We start from the raw sequence: 20,851 nt of genomic DNA, 5'->3' as shown, positions 1-20,851 counted from the left end.
TGCTTGTAAGTAGAAGAGGACCTTAGGTATATTAAAGGGACAAAAACTGAAATTTAACCATTTTGGTAAAACGCAAAAAAAGAGAGCATGATTTGGTTGCCACGTGTAAGTAGGAGTATGTTCCTTTTATATATATAGTTATATAAAAAGTTAGTGGAAATGGAATTTAAAGGCATTCAGTTTCTCACCATTTCTTCTTCTTTGTTCTTAAAGAAAATTATATCTATCAAATAAGAAAATTTACATATATTAAATATTTTAAAGGCATGTAACAATTATTTGAAATTTGTTGATTGAGTCTTAACATAATTGGTATGAACATTATTGACAATGTAGGAGGACGTGCGTTCGAGTCCGTTGAAGTACATTATCCTCTTATTTAAGAGTTGGGAAAGGGCTATGGATAGTTGCGGGCATTATGTTACAAAGAGCATTTATAATCAAAACCTATAATAAAATTGTTCAAAAAAAAGATTTAAAATTTAGGAAAAAGTAAAAAAAGAGGTTAACTTCATCATCCATCCTCAAGTCGAAGATGATGCTTATAAAGCAAGAACGCCATGTTGAATCAGACTGTGCATCACCTATTAAAGGAATGTGAACGTTGCACGCTTGGTAAGGTTTAAACCCTTGCCCCTTATATTTGCATCTAAAGGCATATACACTGCCACTTAATCAAGTGGTATTATGGCTCCCCTCTAATGACCTATATGATATAGGTGTAGGGTTTAATACTCTACCATAGGTAAATGACCACTGTTTCCTTTGGTAGGTGATCATGCACCACATATAGTTCGATTTAATGAGGCACTTCCACTCTATGAATTCATTGAATCTTCAAGCAGCCTCAGACATTCAAGTTTTCTATAGAGTTGGGAGACAAAACATTGGGTTGATCCAAAGACAATAACGACCTGTTGAGGGGTTTGTTTGGTTCAAACCCTTAGGTGCCATATAAAGGGGAGGGGTTCAAACCTTACTAAGCACGCGACGCACGATCCAATCCAACAAGGTGCTCCAACTTTGTGAATCCCACCATCGGTTCAAGCTCCCATCAGTGTCAGAAGACTAAATCCCCGCTAGTTCAATCTAACATTTTATTTGGGTTTTTTTCCGCTAGTTCAATTTCAATAGTTGAAAAAATAATAATAAATCTTTAAGTACTCAAACATGTCTCTTTTAACAAAACATAGAAGATTTGCAATAATGGTTCTAGCAGAGAAATAATGAAGTTATGCAACAATCAATAAGTTCTTTAGAAGTAAATGTTATCATGTTAGATATGACATGATTACACAATATAAATATAACTTGACATAAAAAAGAACATAAACATAACGCAAATACATTATTTATATTTGAATTGGAAGCACGATTTTAACTATTAGCTTACATCTATTTTTTCAAGATCAATGAAGTTGTTTTTAGTATATAAAGACAACTGAATTCTCCCAACACCTTTATCTATTCATTCATTTTATGTACCAATTTTTTAATACAAATTATTGAAAGGCTTAAATTTGAAGTCTTTTGAATGAAAACAATATATTTTTCAAGCATTACAATAGCATAAGCAAAAGCAATGAAAGCATTTAGGTGTGCAATTTGGTGGACAAGCATCCTTGCAATCGTCATCCGTGCTGCATTTAGCATTCGCCATCGGTACACCATCAAAGGGTAATGGCTCAGTCACTGGCAAGCAACTACATTTATTGGTTTTTAAGTCACAAAGGCCGAGATGATCACAGTTCAATTGACACTCCGAGTCATGAGTACATGCTTCCAAGTTTGATACACTGCAAATTAAACAATAATTTTCATCATTTATTTGTTTTATTTAATTTTTTTTAATTAAATATTGATGCATATATATATAATATAAATCTAAAACAAATGAGATTTGAATCTCAACAATTACAACCTCTCCTTTTATCTTAATATCGCAATATCTTTTGTACAAAAAAATCATATATATATGTATGTAATGATTAACTATCGAAGTAAAGAAATATGATATACACTAACCAAATGCCACGACCAAAACGATGAAAAAAGAAGCAACACCAAAAGAAGCCATTGTTTGAAAGATGTTGAGAGATTAAATTTAGAGTCGATTATATTATGAAAATGAGTCGGTGATGCACAATTTATGAGATATATTGGACATTTTATAACTGAATTTGTGAACCCTTTTGAACCTAATATTAAATGATGCAATAAATAGTTGAGGATATACTTGCCAATTATGTAGCACAATAAAAATCTCAAATAGGAAAATACTAAATTTACAATTTAATTTACACAACTTATGGTATAATAAGGATAAGAACAAAAGTAAGATAGATAGAGTTACCATATATAATAATTTTTTTGGAAGTTTCATTATTATAAATAAGGATAAATACCAAAATTATACATGACATATGATTTAATTTGCAATTGTATACAGGAAATTTGATGTTGTGTAATTTTAGATATGAAATTTTGATTTGATCCAATTCTTGTAAATTATTAACATAATTATTGATATAACATCATTTTATGTTTATATATTACATGCATAAAATAATTATATTTATCCAATATAAAAACATTTGATGTATTTATTTTTTAAATTGTGTATGATTTAAATCAAAATTAAAGTTTCAAATGTACATTTGAACCACAATAAGAGTTTCACGTGTATAATTGCACCAAATTAAAGTTAATGTATATTAATGCACATTAAATCAAAGTTCATGTATAATTTTTAGATTTATCTCTTATAATAAGTGCAATACTTTCACAAATATAATATAAGTACAAATGTATGTTTAACCAACTATAATGCACAATCAAACTAGTACAAAGCATAATAGATGAAGAATCGAAAAGAAAAGAATTGAACAAAAGTTACATATATTATACACACATGGTACAATTGAAGACACATATTTCAATTATTTATCGTGGAACTCAAATATGTGTACTCAAAGCATCCACCATATTAATATTTTTTTTATAAATTGCAATAAATTGAAAATATTTTTCTAAACAAAGACAATAATTTTTTTAAAAAATTTTCAACAAAATTATTAAGTTAGGATTTATAACTTAGTGAATACATCTTATATCCAAAAAATCATTGATGTTTCATTTTTGGGGAAACTACTAAAATAGTAATTTTTGTTTATCTCATGTTATACTTTAGTCATTTATGTTTGAAATGTTACGTTTTAGTCACTTACATTATCGTGCTGTAACATTTTAGTTACTGAGCTATTAACTGGCATGGCACATTAAATCATCATTTTAAACGAAAATCTTAGGTTAAATTTTAAAATTGGTCCCTATATTTTTTTCTATTTTGGGCAATTTAATTTCTTTTTTGTTCTTTTAACTTTCTTTTTTTTTCCTTCTCTTTTGCTTATCCCTTTGTTTTCCTCCCTTTTTCATTTCTTTTAACGTAGTTTTTTTTTATGTTTTCTATTTGTTAAAACTAGTCCACAAGCTTGCCTCACTCGAAAAAAAATTAAATTGTTCAGAAAAATAAAAGTATAAGGATTAGTTTTAACAAATGACAAATATAGAAAAACTACGTTAAAAAAATGGAGAAGAGAGGAAAACAAAGGGAGAAGCAAAAGAGAATGGAAAATAAAGAAAAAAAAACTTAAAAGAACATAAAAGGAAAAAAATTGCTTAAAACAAAAAAAATATAGGGACCGATTGTATAAATTAACCTAAAATTTTTTATTAGAAATAATGATTTAACGTTTCACGTCAGCTTACCGTTATACCGTTAACGACAATTAATGAATTAGTGACTAAAATTTTACAACGCAATAATGTAATATTTCAAACATAAGTGATTAAAATATAACGTGTAATAAATAAAAAAGACTATTTTAATAGTTTACCCAATTTAAAATTAATTTATTAATTTAACATCTAAATAAGTTTTATAATAACTTAATATATGAAGTTGCAAACAGTAAGTGGCGTTTGGTTGTTGTCCAATTTGATTAGTTAATGATGACATGGATAGTTGGAAAAGTGTCATGTGCTCAAAAAGTTTAATATGTAAAATAATTTAAAATATAAAAAATTAGAATGCTCAAACTTTAAAGGGTAAATTACTCCGTTTTTGTTTTGGTCTGTAAAACACTTTAATCCTGATTCTTTTTCGAAACCTCACATCTACTATAATCATTTAATTCCACATTTTCAAGCATTCAACCATGATAATTTCATAAAATCTTTAACAAAACAATCTCAAAAACACAACATTCATGCACAATATCATGCAAGAGTACAAAGCTTAACCGACTTTCCTTACTCAACAAAGAAGAAGAAAAACGGTGATGGAAAGGATAAAGGAAAGAAGATGAACTGCCTCTTTCCATCCACTATGATACCGTATATATATGTCTAATCTAATTATTAATTAAGATTAACATAATTATAAGTAATGCCAACACCTGTCCGACCATTATATATATAAATGGATGAATTATCATTTTAGTCCCTAATCGATCAACTTATTGTCATAAGAAAAAGAAATCTATAATGGTCACTTCTACCACCTTTACGATTTAGGATCTATACTATAATCAATTTTCTAATCAATCTGATTACCAAATCAGGTTTTTGTATAACAATATAATAGACTAATAATTTAAATATTAAAACTTATAGACTCAATCATCAGTAAATGGGGTTCCAAAACCATCGTTTCTGACATCACTGAAACGAGGCACTACTCCTTAGAAAAACATTACGTCTATGGCAATTGTCTGATGGCACCTCATCCTCTCCGACCAGATAAGCCTTTAAGAGACTCTTGGAACATGTATTGCGAGAGGTCACTTTATGACCTCTTGCTCGACTAGGGGGTTATTGTTATACCCCTCAACCAAAAAGATACGTGTCAAGCCCAAAAGGCATTGTTGACTATACATTGACCTTTTGTATACAACCATCCGACCCACTTCAAGGGAAACCCACCACCCATGTTCATAGGAGAACGTTATCCTAATGTGAATATAGTTCCAAGACAATATAGAGTCTATTTAGGCTTAATTACCTCATACTGATAAAATCTCATAATACGTACCCATAATTATTCATTACACGTTTAACGAGATTAAATACTTATTGAGCCAATATCATACTAGTGAACAAGGGATTTTTTTTCCTATAAATACATTGAAAAACTATGGGCAAGGGATCAACCCTTTTTATACCCTAGAGTTACTTTAAGCATTTATCTTTTCAACCAACCTGTCCTTTTGTCCTGGTTCCGGCTCTTGGCCTCTACAGGTGAACCAAGTTTCACTACATCACATTGTTCTCCTCATTCCACCTTGTCTTCCTCCCTTATTATACTTTGTATCAACAATATATAATATCTAAAATTTGTTAAAAGAAACTTTTACATTTGGACTTCTAAGGTAAATTCATCAATTAAATTTAAAATAAAAAATATTTAATAAATTTATAGAATAATTGACATAAAAAATTATAAGTACCTTCGGTTAAAATAGTAAATTTAGAATATGAAAAATTACAATATTATGAATTCAAATATAATGTATATATATTATATTAAAACATAAAAAAATTAAAAATTATTACATTATAAAAATGTTAAAATTTAAAATTGTAATAATTGGATTGGAATATAATATGAATGTGGGTATAGTATTTTTAAGGATTGTCGTGGAAAACAGAGTTTAAATTAAAAGCCGAATTCATGAGTAGACAGTAGAAAACCTTGGTAGTGTCGACAAACAATGGCCTAATGGATGCAGATATAACATAAGTTGAACCTAGGCTTTATCTACATTTTTATACAATTATTAAAACCTAGGTCTTCTCTTATGTCTATAAAAACAAAACTTAAACTCGTGTTTCTTTTTCTAATACGAGTCGATTAAAACTATTGATATATATTATTTAATTGAAATTCTTTCAAAGGAGTTGGTATTATTAATATATGTGGGTGAACTAATTTAATAATAATATTGAATTATATAAAATTATATATTTTTATAAAAAGCTTAGTTGGAATCGTAAAAGAAAATATTTTATAAATTTCGATGGCATGATTTTAAATTTTAATATTTGTAAACTTTTTATTGGTTTTTTAAATAAGAAAAAGACAAAATTAACATCATAATAATATAATTTATTTTAAATATATAAGGTTGTTTTTAATAAATTCATTTTTTTTAATTTTTGTTTTTATTTTAACTGAAAAAATCATCATCAGTTGGATTTTTTATTCAAAATAAAAAACAAAAGATCAATTCAATGGAGGGTCTAGACATGAGTTACAGTAAGTAATGAATTTTTTGTTGTTTACATGAGTTTTAGGTTCAAATATATATATATTTGCAAAAAGACGGCCCATCTTTTCATGCTTTTCTATATATGTAACAAACAAAAAGGACATCCTTCATCTTTGTTTATTTGTGTGTTGTAGGCAACCACAATAGCAAACATGTACAGAGGTTGGTGCATTTCTTCTTTTTCTTTTTATTTTCTATGGTTATGCTCTTTTCTTTTGTGGTAGTAACAAAAAAACCTCAATTGTTGCTTCTTTTTAAATTGAAGAAAATTGAGTTTTAAGGGTAAAATTTTGTATTCTATTTTTATAAAAAAATTAAATTTTCTCATCCCAATTGAGCATTTAAAATCCATTTTAACTGCCACATCAGACTGTCGTTTAGTAGGTAATAAATTTTAACGGCAGAGTGACCATTTCATAACATAATGATAACATAAATGACAAAAACATAATATTTCAAACATAAATAACTAAAATATAATTAGAGACAAATAAAAATAACTATTTTAATAGTTATCTCATTACTAAATTAATATTTTTCTCCCTAGATTTACCCCGTGTTTACTACCCTTATAAATTCCTTCTTCCGTAGCCTTTCTTTTTGAACCTTCCTCTGTTTTTCTTCTTCGAACTTTTTCCTCTATTTTCAACTGCAATTTTTTCTTTCTTACATCTACTCTAATGGCAAAACTTGAATTTCTTACCATTGCATTCCTCCTATTTCTTCAACTCACATTCGCTGCCATTTTGCCCCAGCCCGCGCCAGCCCCAGCCCCTTCACCCGGTACACAGTCGCCCGCGCCAGCCCCAGCCCCTTCACCCGGTACACAGTCGCCCGCGCCACCCCCAGCCCCTTCACCTGGTACACAGTCGCCCGCGCCACCCCCAGCCCCTTCACCCGGTACACAGTCGCCTGCTCCGGCGTCGTCTCCTTCAGATCCGGTACAAGCGAGTTCTCCTTCTCCTTACAGCAATATCGGCCACAACAACGTTAATCCGGACGTAAAGAACGCCAGTGGTGGCGGAGGAATGAGCGCAGGAAAAAAGGCGGGAATCGTTGTGGGGGTGTTGATAGCAGCGTGCTTGGTTGTCGTCGGTGGATTGGTTTACAAGAAGAGACGAGATAACATCAGGAGATCTCAGTATGGATACGCCGCCAGGGCAGAACTTCTCTGAAGAAGAAGAAGATAAGTTCGTGATAATACATATTAAAACAAACAAGATCAGAAGAGGTTATATTCAAATAATCAAATTTGTTACTACTTATTCTGTTTAGTTAACGATTTGAGAACTTATCATTCTCTCTCTCTATACTCTTTCAGACTATTTCTGCATGAGATAGAATTGTTGTATTCAGCAGTTTACGCTGCACTATAATAAGTATTAGGTTTAGGTTAGGTTTGGATGCGATTGGGTGAGGTGCACTGCGTTTAGTTTACTTTTTATTTCAAGCTACAGTATCGCTACAATATCTAATTTCACCGTCACCGCTATTTTTACACTAATTGCAAGTAAACGCACCGTCCATCTAAACTCACCCTTAGTCAACCATGTTTAATTTTATAATACATTTATGAAATTCCTTTCTCATTTCTTTTATTTGATGGAAATTTTCCATTCCTATAATTCCGAGTTCTGGGTTGGGATATTAGGCTATCATTATTTCAACTTATTTTCCCAATTGTTTTTCAACTTTCTTTTAGCACGAGAAAGTTAAACTTTTGTTTATGACAACTGTCTCATGTTAATCTTTTGCTTGAATCATACGTACATACTTTTGTCTATAATGTGTGAGCGAGGACTAGGAGGGGCTAAAGTTAATTGCTCGTGGCCCACCTTGCACATGATTGAAAGAGATTAACGTATCTTTGCCATCAACGAGGGGATGGGTCCAATGAAGAAATTGTCTTCCAAATTGCAGCTTTCCTTTTTTTGTTCATTAAATTACAGCTCCCTCTCTCTCTTTTTCCTCTAAATAGAAGATTCATTAATATATATATATAAAGCTTTACTGTTTGTTTTAGTATAAAATAAAATAAAATAAAAAATCCATCTTAAAAATAGGGTACGATTGCATGACTGAAAGTCAGGTAAGAGCAGAGAAGACATTTGACCTGAACTTACTGTTAGAAAAACACAGGTAAAAACATGAACATCAGAACACAAGTTACATCAGGGCATCAACCACCAAATCGAAACTCCAGGAGTTTGTGTGTCGAATCCGAGAATGATGGCATTGTTGTTTCTGTTGAAACTAATGGAGCCTGTAGATTAATAAAATGTTATGGGTCGTTTTTACCGTTATCGAAACGGGGAGTTTTAGTGTTTTTCTTAGTATAATAAAACGATGTGGATTGAAGGGAGTAAGTTGTTCTTAGTGAAACGCTGCGTTCCACTCTGTACAGTTGTAAGTAACAACTAGCCTAACTGAATTTTATTTCTGTTATACGTTACCGTCCTTAATAATAATTAATTTACTCAAAAATGTCAAAAAATTAAAATAATTATCAGGTTGGTTTTTGGAAATTTTACAGGAATAGGCTGTTTTTACGAAAAGATATTAAATTAATATAATATTTATTATATTAAATTTAATATTAAATCTATTAAATTAATAGATTATTTATGCATAAGATAATTATTAAATTAAATTTAATATTAATATAATCACTTTAATATTAAATTAATAAATATTATCAAATAAGTATTAAATTAAATTTAATAATAAGTTTATTAAAATAATATTATTTTTGAAATAGTTAATTTGAAATTAAATTATCCGGTAGATTTTTAATAGGAGTGATTCTTCCACTACTCAACCGTTGAAGGACCACTCGTCGGCCACTGGAATACCACCAACGTTGTAGCTGATATAGTCGTGTTCAGTGGTGCCATCGCAGATGCGACACCCTTACGGCACCCCGATCTGGTTTGGTTCGAGCCAATGACAGCTCAACCGGTCTGGTCCTACCACCGGTTGGACTGTCGGCTCGGTTTCACATACCAAGCCCAGTTCGATCATTTTCAGGTCTCGATCTCAGTTTTTAAGTTCAATTACCCATTAAACCAATTGTTTGACTTGAAAATCACCAAAAATATCATATTAATATTAATTAATTTTGTTTAATTTAATTTTACTTGATTAAAATTAATTTATCCAAAAATATTTAAATTTTCTAAATTAATTCTCTAGTTGAACAATTTTCACAACAGCTTAATTTAATTTCACATCGAATACATCGACTCAATTAAATTATTTCTTTATTTTGATCCAAATGCAGTCAGACCGAGCTTTTGTTGAACTAGTGGAGGGACCAATTGAACATATACAATTAAGTTCAAGTAATTGCAATTATATCCAGAAGTATCATTCCAATAATTCGCAATTTACTTAATCATGGAATCAATCCAACAGAAGTACCATGATTGAAAACAATAAATTTCATGCCCTTAAATAGTGCATATTGGAGAGAGTTTGTCTTAGTGAACAGTGTGTTCCATTGTGTACACCTGTAAGTAACAGCTACCCTAACTGAATTTCAATTCTATTATAAGATTAATTCATTACGAAAAGAAAATGATTGTCAAGTCAACTCATTACTAATCAAGAATAAAAATATAAAAAAAATCTAATTTTAAAAAACATTTATGGATCCTTAAAAGTTGCTGATGGGGTGTAAAGGGGTTATGGAATTGGTTATCAGTGAAATACAACCTTCATTCTTCTCTTTTCTCTCTGTTTCTCTAATTTTCTGGAATCAGCCCGCATCATACAACCTTTTGGCTAAGTGTAGCAAACCACCACAAACTCGAGAAAAGTAAGTCATCAATAAGTCTCAGAGAACTTTTATTTTTCCGAAAGAAGGGACTTCCTCATGCCGGAAAACAATAGAAGGCTAATGAATAGAAAGCAAGTCCCAGCAAAGGAGAGGATAGGAGGAGAAGGGCTAATGATCAGCACCAAGGTCCATGCATGCCGGCCAGCCGAATGAAAGAAGAGGAGGGAGGAGGTTGATGAAAAAAATGCTTTAAAGCAATGCAATTGCAGCTCTCTTTCAAGCCTTCTTTGTTTCATTTTTAATTATCTTAATTTTCAAATTATTTATTCATGTCATGTAACAAATTTCTATATGAATAACACAGAATACTTTATATATATATATATATTTTTTTTTTCTGTCAAAAGTCACGTTTACAATTCGAAACATTTATATGTTTTACAAAACATTGCATACGAATTTGTGCAGCCTGCAATGAGGCAATCATTTTTGCCCACACGATCTTCAACCGCTATTATTTACTATATGTGGTTCGAAGATAGGAATGAGATTCCCCCTTGACCCATGCTTCTTCGATCCACAGGCTATAACCTCCTAAACTTATTCTTCAGCAGGAGGATCTACCCATCGCCCATGATCTTTTATTAGTTGGATCAGAGCATCGGTTGCATGCTCCATCGCGATCCCACGCTTCACAACAGTCTGAAAGAGAATCCATAAGTTCAGAGCATATATCATAATCCATGCATGCATTCATTTTGTGTTCATGTTATTTTCCCGAGCTGTCATGAATTAGAAAGGCATGAAATGCTCTAGTACCTTGCCTACATAGAGGTCGATTTTTCCTGGAGCACCACCAACATATCCGAAATCTGCATCAGCCATTTCCCCCGGACCATTAACGATGCAACCCATAATTGCAATCTGACAACGAAAAAGAATTTTCATTATTCAATGTCTGTTTAAAACAAATCAATGACGAACTCAACTGTTATTCGATGTCGGACTGGATCACTAAGGACAAGTTATATTACCGAAACACCAGGCAAGTGTGACGTCTTTTCTCGTATTTGTGCACTTATTTCTTGAAGGTCAAACAATGTTCTGCCGCAAGATGGGCATGAAACATACTCCTACAAACAGAACTCGCATATATTAGATATAGATCTGAAGATTGTCATGTTTTTCGACTCAAAGATAAGATTCATACCGTCTTGGTATTCCTCATTCTACAGCCCTGGAGTAAGTTGAAAGAAGTGTTTCTGAGGAAATCAAAATCTTGGTCTGGTGCTTCCAACAATATACCATCTCCGAGTCCATCCACCAGAAGGGCTCCAGCATTGGTGCCAGCATTAATGACTAAGTCATCCCTGCATGTCAAGAAAAAGCCATTATAAACCAAAACTATTAATACCTTGTACCTCAGTCAACAAACCCTATGGGTTTTTAGTTACCTGTGAGTCCCATTTGGAAACTGAATATGATGGATTACAGGGAAATCAAGACTGTTCTCCGATAGATACTCAAATAACCTGCGGAAGCATACTGTTCAAATATCTGGAACCCAATGTGTGGCAAAACCATAAAAAAGTAAAGGGAAAGGCTAAAACAAGTCAAGCATAACCAAAATAGCACTAATCTTAACAAATATGCAGGTCAAGTAATTGAACAAATTACCTCCTTGCTGCATGCACTCGACCAATCTTTTCTTCATCAAAAGGTATATTATGAAGAAGCATTGTAGCATCAATGTCTTTCAGGATTTCCAGCTCTTCATAGGGCTCGTCACCACGTACAGATACAACCAAGCGTGTACCTGCAAGGTAAATAAACTGATATCATAGGAGCAAAAAAGAATAAACGTGGATAACCATCTGTATGCTTAGAACTCAATATTAAAAATAAGCAGACGCACCTTCGGGCAAAAGCTTGTAAGCTCCAGTTGATAATTCCTTAAGGTTTACTAGAGCCATAGCATTTGGCAATGGCTTTGTTAGCTGTTCCGATAAAGGTGTAATGACACCCATGCTTATGTCTATCAACCTTTTAAGAGCCAGCCGCTGGTTATAGTACAATAAATAGTGTCTGTTATTTCCAAATTTTCGTGAAGACTAGAGAGATAGTGAGAGAAAGGACGAAAAGACGGATTCTTACAGCATCAGCGTCATCTACTGGTGGAAGCTCCCGCAGTATGATTGAGTCTACTGTTGCCAAGTCCTGCATCAACATATGGCAACTCAATCATGATAAAAGCCCACATAGCGTAGCCAATCTTATAGAGTACATGGATCAAGAGTAGACCTTAAATGGCATGCCTACGACCAGCTTTGCTGCAAGTGACTTATATAAGAGTTCCGGTGCCTGCAGAGGGGGAAAAGGAATTAATGGATTTCTCCCTGTCACAATTAAGGAAGCTAGTGAGACTATGTTACCTTCAACTGATCAAGGGAAACAGACATAAGAACCGAGCCATCACGATGCAGGACACCTCTAAAGTCCACCTCTTCGCCCTATAAAGAAATAAATTCTTCATTCAGAACAGTTCAGGGCACAGGGTTAGCTAACACGGTGTTACCGAGACATTTATGGCTAACCTCCTTTTGTGTTGGCAATTGACCAGATCGACGCTGGAAATCAAAGTAATGTCTGTGCTTTTCCTCAAATGGTGCCTGATGGAATTTCAAGTGAGGAAGGTTCTCAAAATAAGAGTATTTAAAGTGATAAAAACATCATGTCTAATTAATTGAAGTTGTCAAATCCTACCACCCCTTGCTGGAGTTCGGCAGCTTTCATACCAAGGTCAGCCATCCTTCTGCACGGATCTATCTCTTCCTCGGGTGGCTCGGTGAGTGAAACCCTGATTGTGTCACCTAAACCATCCTGCAAGTATAAGATCATAATATCAACAAATCAGCCACAGAGTTGTTGAATACAATTTCAAGATCACCATAGCATGAAAACTTTAAATGGTAATTGCTTTTGTTGATTATGCTATATATATACTAGTGGAGGTACCTGAAGGAGGGTCCCAATGCCAATCGCGGATTTCATCCTTCCATCTTCACCTTCTCCAGCTTCAGTGACTCCCAAGTGTAATGGATAATCCCAGCCATGAACGTACATTTCAGCAACAAGGAGGCGGTATGCCTGGACCATGACAACTGGATTGCTTGCTTTCATTGAAAAGACAAAGTTATGGTAGTCCAACTTTCTACATATCCTAGCAAACTCGAATGCAGATTCAACCTGTTGAGGAACACCAATTAATTGGATACATAGGAAGAGAAAACACACTTGAAACTGTCAGGCAGTAAGAGATAAGATAAATGTTCACCATTCCCCTAGGAGAATCCCCATAGTAGCTCATTATACGGTCAGAAAGACTCCCATGGTTGGTCCCAATACGCATCGCACTTCCGTACTTCTTACATTTTTCAACCAACGGAATAAAAACCTGTTGTAGTTCATGGGGGTTGGCAGAGGGGGGTTCAATATGTATAGTGAAACTGATACATGCTAAAAAAAAGATTCACTGCTTCGATATTAGATGTTAGTCAATCGATGGTTTATTTTCTAAAAGTTTCACTAGAATCTACTAGATAGTGGACGATGCATGATTGAACTCTAAAAGAAGAGTGGTCTGACCTCCTCAATATGCTCAAGTTCTTTCTGATACTCCTCATTTGTATATTCTATCTGCTCAAACTGGGCCCGTCTATCAGCTGCAATTTACCACATTTTTTATTTAAAATAGCAAAAATCAAAATCTAAAAACAAAATGAACGTACATCAAATCACTTACCAAAATTTCCAGGGTTGACTCGAATTTTATCGAAGCACTCGGCAACTCTTAATGCAACTGAAGGAGCAAAATGAATATCTGCCACCAGAGGTATATCATAACTGCACGAATACGAATAATAAGTCAATGACTGTAATAATTTCCATATAACATATGAGACTGAAACTTCAACAAGTGACAAATAATTCTTATAAAGAACCAGACTTACTTCTTCTGTACTAGAGAGTTTTTTATTTCAAAACATGCATCTGCCTCTTTCTTCCCTTGAACAGTTATCCGGACAATATCCGCTCCCTTGTCTGCTATTCTCATCACCTATTAAAAAGACGACAGTAGTTAATTTCATAAGACTAATTCATAAACCTCAGGACACCATAAGGTGGAAAACAAGAGCTCGCATTCTACACATCAAACATCATCGGATATTCATATACGTTGTCAATCCTTATGACCGGACAATCAGTGAAAAGAGATCCCAAACCCCATTATTTGAAAAGAAAAGAAAAAGGTTTAAGCGCAGATGGGAGAAGTTGATACCTGTTCAACTGTCCCAGCCACATCCTTAGTGTCGGTCGTAGTCATTGTTTGAATCCTTATTGGATGCTCGCTACCAAGAGTCACATTTCCGACCATTACCGTCCTAGTTTTTCTCCTCACAGTTTTGTGCATGGATTCACAATACTTTTGCCTCGGAACTAAAATAAAAAATTAATTAATCAGAGAAAAACACCAAGTTGAATTGAGTACTTAGCTTAATTATTAAGTGAAACTTAAATTTTGGCATTTGGAACATATCTAAATAGCACAAGAGAAATGAACACAGTTCATCATGGGGAAAAAGGCCCTCTTTCAACTAAGTTTTTTTCACATCAATTCAGGTAAAGATCAACACAAAATTCAGGAAATAGTGTTCACAAACCAAAATTTAATTTAATTTCTTGTCTTGTCTTGTCTTTGAATTTTATATTTATACCTAACAAAGGGCTCCCTTCAGATGCAGGCTGAAGTTGAGCAGTATCCTGACTGGGATTCTGATTCCGAATCACAGAGATTCTTGTTCTACCAGTCTTGGTCCTTCTCAAATCACATATCCTCACAAAATCCGTACTTTTAGCAAATCCTAAGCCTGGGTCCTTGCTTTTCAAGCCTGGAAAAGAAGCTGGTACAGCTCCAGTCGCCATTTCCACACAGCACAAAGCCCTTCACCTTTTACTGCCCAAACATACAAAACTCAGTTAATCAAACCGCCACCCAATTTTTATGGCTGAAAAAAAGATAACACAGAAATTATCCCAAAATTTCTTTTAACCCCGAATTCAATATTTAAAGACATACAAGACTGTTCGGCTCAAAAGAATCAAAGGTTTCATCTAAAAAGAAAAAGAATCCTTTTTATCAACCAGACAACATTAAAGTTACAACTTTGTCATTAGTGTGATCATTAACACAGCATGCAAGTTTTAAACCAAAAAATTTGCAAAAAATCTAACTTGAAAAACAGCTAGCTACCTTTGCTGAAGATGGGTTTCTTGTTTAAAGAGAACTTAAAAATTGAAGTCCAAAATAGGCTTAAGCAGTGATTTGGACTTTTTTGGACTTAAAAGAGAGAATTGAAAATAGATTAATGGAAAGGTCTGGAGAAGAAAAATTGGTGGGTGGGAGCTGTTCGCAAGGATTTTCAGAAAAAAATAAGTGAATTGTGGGTTATCTGAAGATTTTATGCTGTAATTAAAAAAAAAAGAATTAGAAACATGACAAAAACATTGTTTGAGCATCTGGTTTTTAGACATGAAAATAAAATGGTTAAACTACACGGAAGGTCACTAAACTATTAGTAAATTTATATTTAATTACTCAACTTCAAAATATTACAAAATAAGCATTAAATTATTTGATAGTTTTCATTTTAATTACTAGACTGTTAAAATTTCTATACGTTTGGGGTTTTGTAAAATAATTGGGGTAGGTTTCTTAATGAAATAAAACCTAAAATTAAGGGGTAAAAGAGAAAAAAAATCACTTGAATTCCATCTTAAAGTAAAATTTGGTTTTCATGGAAAGTTGTATTAGGAATTAGATTTATTTCCTTATTTCGCCCAAAATTTTGAAAATTTGACATTAAAGAGAAAAGAAAAGAAAAAAAAGAGGAATTTTATATGTTGGCGTGATGTTTAGGGTGTTCAACATTCCAAGTGTGACTTGAATTCGAATTACCTTATTATTAAGATTCTACCCTTCTCTTATAATTCACCAAAATAAATAAGGAGCAAAAGATAAACATTCAAATATAAGGAGTCCAACTTTTGAATTAGGACATAGTAGAAGGGCTTAACTTCAAAGTTACAAATGGCACGGTCACGGCACAAGACAACTACATATATTAGGAATCTATTATCGTTGGTTTAAAGATATTCCGGCTCTCAATACCTATTTAATTCACACGTGTCTCTCTCAGATTGGCACATCTAGGAAGGCCTTAACTCTTAAATTTCCTTTCCTCTTTTTTTTTTTAAGATATTAACAAAGGGTTAATCTATATCATTAATCATTAAATTAAATTACGGCTATGTATTCGTTTTGCTTATTTAATTAAAATAATAATTTAGTTATTGAATTATTTAAAATTTTTTATTTAAGTCATTAAAATATTCAAAAAATTTTATTTGAGTCATTGGACTGTTAAAGTTTTTTTTTAAAATGTTCCATAATGAGTTCCAAGCGATAATTCGACGATCGGTACGGTGGATTAGTACCCATCGGCGAATAAAAGAACATATCTTATATTCAAATTGATCTGACAATCAATATCAGAGATCAGAGAAAAAAATTGTTTAAATTTTTGTTTGCAGATTTCTGATGTTCAAATCTATTTCATAAAAAAAAATTAAACTGTAAAAAAGAAGGAAAGTAAGCTTTCGATTAGCGCAGATAATGCGAATAGAGAAAGTCATATAGTATCGATTTCAACAACCCAATTACTTAAATAAAAACTTTTGAATAGTTTAATGACCAAAACAAAAACTTACCCATAATTTGATGACTAATAATATAATTTACTATTAAAAAATATAGTTGTAAATTTCATATTATTTTTACTTTAATTTATTAAAATTTATTCGTCCTATATTATAAAAATTAAACAAGTTTTTACAATTATTTTTCGTTAATTTTTATTTTTATTTTTTTAAAAAAAGTAGAGAGATGAAAATTAAAATTAAACCCAAAGAAAAAAAACAAGTTGGTTCCATCCCACCACGAAATTCACGATCCCACGAAATTCACGATCCCAAGCACGTGAATCTCAAGTAGTTGACCCTTCAATTATCCATGCATTTATATTACCGTTCTCTTTGCGACATTAATATTATGCTTATTGAAAATATAAATTGTAGTCCATTGACTGATGTATGTGGAGTTGCACAAAAAGTGTATTATATAAAATAATTTTTAAAAAATGAAAATCATAATAAAATAACTTTTTAGGAGTACATAAAATTCAAAGAATGAAAAATAAACCCGTAAAATAGAAAAAAAATTCCAAGGCATTCAGCTTCTACTCGTCTCTTCTTTTTTTTTTCTTGAAAATATTATTAAAAATTAAATCATTATTCATGGGCATATGCGAAGCATATCTACTTATAAAAGAAAATCTTAATTAAACATTTTAAATTTATAAAAAAATAAAGATAAATTATCAAAATAGTTACTTTTGTTTGACTCAGATTACATTTTGGTAACTTATATTATCGTGTTGTAACATTTTAGTCACTGAGCCGTTAATTACCGTTAACGGTGTAATAGCAAACTGACGTGGCAAATTAAATCATCATTTCAAATGAAAATTTTAGGTTAAATTCTATAATTGGTCCCTATATATATATATATATATATTATTTTGAGCAATTTAATTTTTTTTCTTTTATATTCCTTTAACTTTTTTCTTTATTTTCTATTCTCTTCTGTTTCTCCTTCTGTTTTCCTCCCTTCTTCATTTCTTTTAACGTAATTTTTTATGTTTTTCATTTATTAAAACTAGTTCACAAGCTTGTCTCACTCAAAAAAATTAAATTGTTCAAAAAAAATATAGGGATTAGTTTTAACAAATGATAAACATAGAAAAACTACGTTAAAAGGAATGAAGAAGGAAAGAAAATAAAGGAAGAAGCAAAAGAGAATAGAAAATAAAAAATAAAAGAAAAGTTAAAAGAACAAAAAATAAAATTGCTTAAAACAAAAAAATATGGTGACCAATTGTATAAAACAATCTAAATTTTTTATTTGAAATGATGATTTAACATGCCATGTCAGCTTACCGTTACACTGTTAACAGAAATTAATGACTCAATGACTAGAATATTACAACGTGATAACGTAAGTGACTAAAATGTATCAAACATAAGCGACTAAAATGTAACATGAGGTAAACAAAAGTGACTACTTTAGTAGTTTACCCAAAAATAAAACATCAATGATTTTTTGATATAAGATATATTCACTAAGTTATAAATCCTAACTTAATAATTTGACTTAAATTAAAAATATATATTGTCTTTGTTTAGAAAATTATTTTCAATTTATTGTAAATTATAAAAAATTATTAATATGGTGGATGCTTTGAGTACTCAAATTCGAGTTCCAAAGGAAATTATTGAAATATGTCTCTTCAATTGCACCATGTGTGTATAATATGTGTAAATTTTGTTTAGTTCTTTTCGATTCTTCATTTGTTGTGCTTTGTACTAGCTTGATTTTACATTATAGTTGGTTAAACATATATTTGTACTTATATTATATATGTAAAAGTATTGTATTTATCATAAGGGATAAATCTCAAAATTATACATGAACTTTGATTTAGTGTGCAATTATATACATGAACTTTAATTTGATGCAATTATACACATAAAACTCTAATTGTGGTTCAAATGCTTACTTGAAACTCTAATTTTGATTTAAATCATACACATTTTAAAAAATAAATACATCAATTATTTTTATATTGGATAAATATAATTATTTCATGCATGCAATATATAAACATAAAATGATGTTATATCAATAATTATGTTAATAATTTACAAGAATTGGATCAAATCAAAATTTCATGTATAAAATTGCACAAAATCAAATTTCATGTATACAATTGCAAATTAAATTATATGTCATGTATAATTTTGGTATTTATCCTTATTTATAATAATGAAACTTCCAAAAAAAATTATATATGGTAACTCTATTTATCTTACTTTTGTTCTTATCCTTATTATACCATAAGTTATGTGTAAATTAAATTGTAAATTTATTATTTTCCTATTTGAGATTTTTATTGTGTTACATAATTAGCAAGTATATCATCAACTAGTTATTGCATAATTTAATATTAGGTTCAAAAGGGTCCACAAATTCAGCTATAAAATGTCCAATATATCTCATAAATTGTGCATCACCGGTTCATTTTCATAATATAATCGACTCTAAATTTCATCTCTCAATAGCTTTCAAACAATGGCTTCTTTTGGTGTTGCTTCTTTTTTCATTGTTTTGATCGTGGCATTTGGTTAGTGTATATAATATTTCTTTACTTCGATATTTAATCATTACATACATATATATATGATTTTTGTTGTACAAAAGATATTGCGATCTTAAGATAAAAGGAGAGGCTACAATTGTTGAGATTCAAATCTCATTTGTCTTAGATTCATATTAAATATATGCATCAATATCTAATTAAAAAAATTAAATAAAACCAATAAATGATGAAAATTTATTGTTTAATTTGTAGGTGTATCAAACTCGAAAGCATGTACTCATGACTCGGAGTGTCAACTGAACTGTGATCATCTCGGTCTTTGTGACTTAAAAACCAATAAATGTAGTTGCTTGCCGGTGTCTGAGCCATTACCCTTTGATGGTGTACCGATGGTGAATGCTAAATGCTACACAGATACAGATTGCATAAAGGCTTGTCCACCAACTTGCAAACCTTACTGTTTACATTTCTTTTGTGTATGCTATTGTAGTGCTTGAAAAATATATTGTTTTGGTTCAAAGGACTTCAGATTTAGCCTTTCAATAATCTGTACTAAAAGATTGGTACATAAAATGAATGAATAGATAAAGATGTTGAGAGAATTAAATTGTCTTTATTATATTAAAAACGACTTTATTGATCTTGAAAAAATAGATGTAAGCTAATAGTTAAAATCATGCTTCTAATCCAAATATAATAATGTATTTGTGTTATGTTTGTTGCGGAAGCGACGATAATATTAATAACAATATTATCAGAAATATTTAGATAATTATTATGCCAACAATTATACTAAGAAAATTCCCAGTTAAATTGGAGGGGTCACAATGGTCCCGCTTAAAACCCAACAACTAGACAGAACTCACTTAGATATTTATAGCAATAATAACTAAATAAATATAACCAACATAAAGCTATTAAATAAAAGCAAACAAATAAGAAATAAAATACCAGAGTTTTAACGAGGTTCGGCCAATTTAGCTTACGTCCTCGGACACTACCAAATTAATATTTCCTCTAGAAATATTACAAAGGAGAAGATTTTGGGATGATACAACCAAAGGGGGAGGGGTTCTATATATAACAAACCAAACCCCCTCCCTTTCTATCTTTTCCTAATGTGGGATATTGCCAATATTCAACAAATCTCCACCTTGGCGATATTCCACATCTTCGAACATCTTCTCATAACACAAACTTCAATAGTGTCTTCAAATTTGCGCCAACGACGCCATATCAAATGTGTCGGACATTGATCAAGTCTAAACAATGTTCAAACTTGGCCCTTGTAACCACTTTAGTCAGCATATCTGCAGGATTCTCCGTAGTGTGAATCTTTTGGAGAAGTATCTCCTCTTCTTCGAGAATTTCCCGCACAAAGTGATAGCGAACGTCTATGTGCTTCGTTC

The 20,851-nt window shown here is 31.5% G+C and overlaps 2 protein-coding genes and 2 long non-coding RNA genes across 5 annotated transcripts; 2 read left to right on the top strand and 2 right to left on the bottom strand.

Annotated features, from left to right (window-relative positions):
- Nucleotides 1–1,446: 1,446 nt before the first annotated feature.
- Nucleotides 1,447–2,141, bottom strand: LOC107963563 (uncharacterized). Its single transcript, XR_001701974.2, has 2 exons — nt 2,026–2,141; nt 1,447–1,796 (listed from the first exon to the last, which is right to left on the bottom strand). It is a non-coding gene; the product is annotated as an uncharacterized lncRNA (long non-coding RNA).
- A 4,868-nt stretch (nt 2,142–7,009) lies between these two features.
- Nucleotides 7,010–7,504, top strand: LOC107962784 (mucin-1). The gene has a single exon (XM_016899295.2). The coding sequence runs from the start codon at nt 7,010–7,012 to the stop codon at nt 7,502–7,504; it is 495 nt and encodes a 164-aa protein (XP_016754784.2).
- Nucleotides 7,505–10,459: 2,955 nt separating this feature from the next.
- On the bottom strand, nt 10,460–15,665 carry LOC121219946 (4-hydroxy-3-methylbut-2-en-1-yl diphosphate synthase (ferredoxin), chloroplastic). 2 transcript variants are annotated; one of them, XM_041098777.1, is made up of 20 exons: nt 15,419–15,665; nt 14,883–15,121; nt 14,447–14,604; nt 14,118–14,224; nt 13,910–14,010; nt 13,753–13,829; nt 13,442–13,561; nt 13,123–13,353; nt 12,871–12,987; nt 12,702–12,776; nt 12,540–12,617; nt 12,409–12,468; nt 12,262–12,324; nt 12,023–12,167; nt 11,785–11,923; nt 11,562–11,639; nt 11,318–11,477; nt 11,142–11,240; nt 10,927–11,031; nt 10,460–10,809 (listed from the first exon to the last, which is right to left on the bottom strand). In XM_041098777.1, the coding sequence occupies exons 2-20, from the start codon at nt 15,088–15,090 to the stop codon at nt 10,708–10,710; spliced, it is 2,223 nt and encodes a 740-aa protein (XP_040954711.1). In that variant the 5' UTR covers nt 15,091–15,121; nt 15,419–15,665; the 3' UTR covers nt 10,460–10,707. The 2 variants fall into 2 exon arrangements, with proteins under 2 accessions (XP_040954711.1, XP_040954712.1); XM_041098778.1 differs by lacking the exon at nt 15,419–15,665 and adding an exon at nt 15,245–15,371.
- A 3,668-nt stretch (nt 15,666–19,333) lies between these two features.
- Nucleotides 19,334–20,044, top strand: LOC121219945 (uncharacterized). The gene is made up of 2 exons (XR_005916995.1): nt 19,334–19,466; nt 19,695–20,044. It is a non-coding gene; the product is annotated as an uncharacterized lncRNA (long non-coding RNA).
- Nucleotides 20,045–20,851: the final 807 nt, after the last annotated feature.

The sequence above is a fragment of the Gossypium hirsutum genome, chromosome D08, assembly GCF_007990345.1.
Source record: "Gossypium hirsutum isolate 1008001.06 chromosome D08, Gossypium_hirsutum_v2.1, whole genome shotgun sequence".
Taxonomy (NCBI): Eukaryota; Viridiplantae; Streptophyta; class Magnoliopsida; order Malvales; family Malvaceae; genus Gossypium; species Gossypium hirsutum.
The sequence above is the reverse complement of the archived record's forward strand: the minus strand, read 5'-3'. Positions and strand labels throughout refer to the sequence as shown.

Bases quoted from the DNA above. Each gene is read 5' to 3' on its own strand.
- LOC121219946 (XM_041098777.1), bottom strand. From the start codon at position 15,090: ATGGCGACTGGAGCTGTACCAGCTTCTTTTCCAGGCTTGAAAAGCAAG. The intron at 13,562-13,752 runs GTCAGACCACTC...GAACTACAACAG, and splicing joins AACTTGAGCATATTGAGGAG to GTTTTTATTCCGTTGGTTGA. The intron at 12,168-12,261 runs GTAAGAATCCGT...TACTATAACCAG, and splicing joins CAGTAGATGACGCTGATGCT to CGGCTGGCTCTTAAAAGGTT.
- LOC107962784 (XM_016899295.2), top strand. From the start codon at position 7,010: ATGGCAAAACTTGAATTTCTTACCATTGCATTCCTCCTATTTCTTCAA.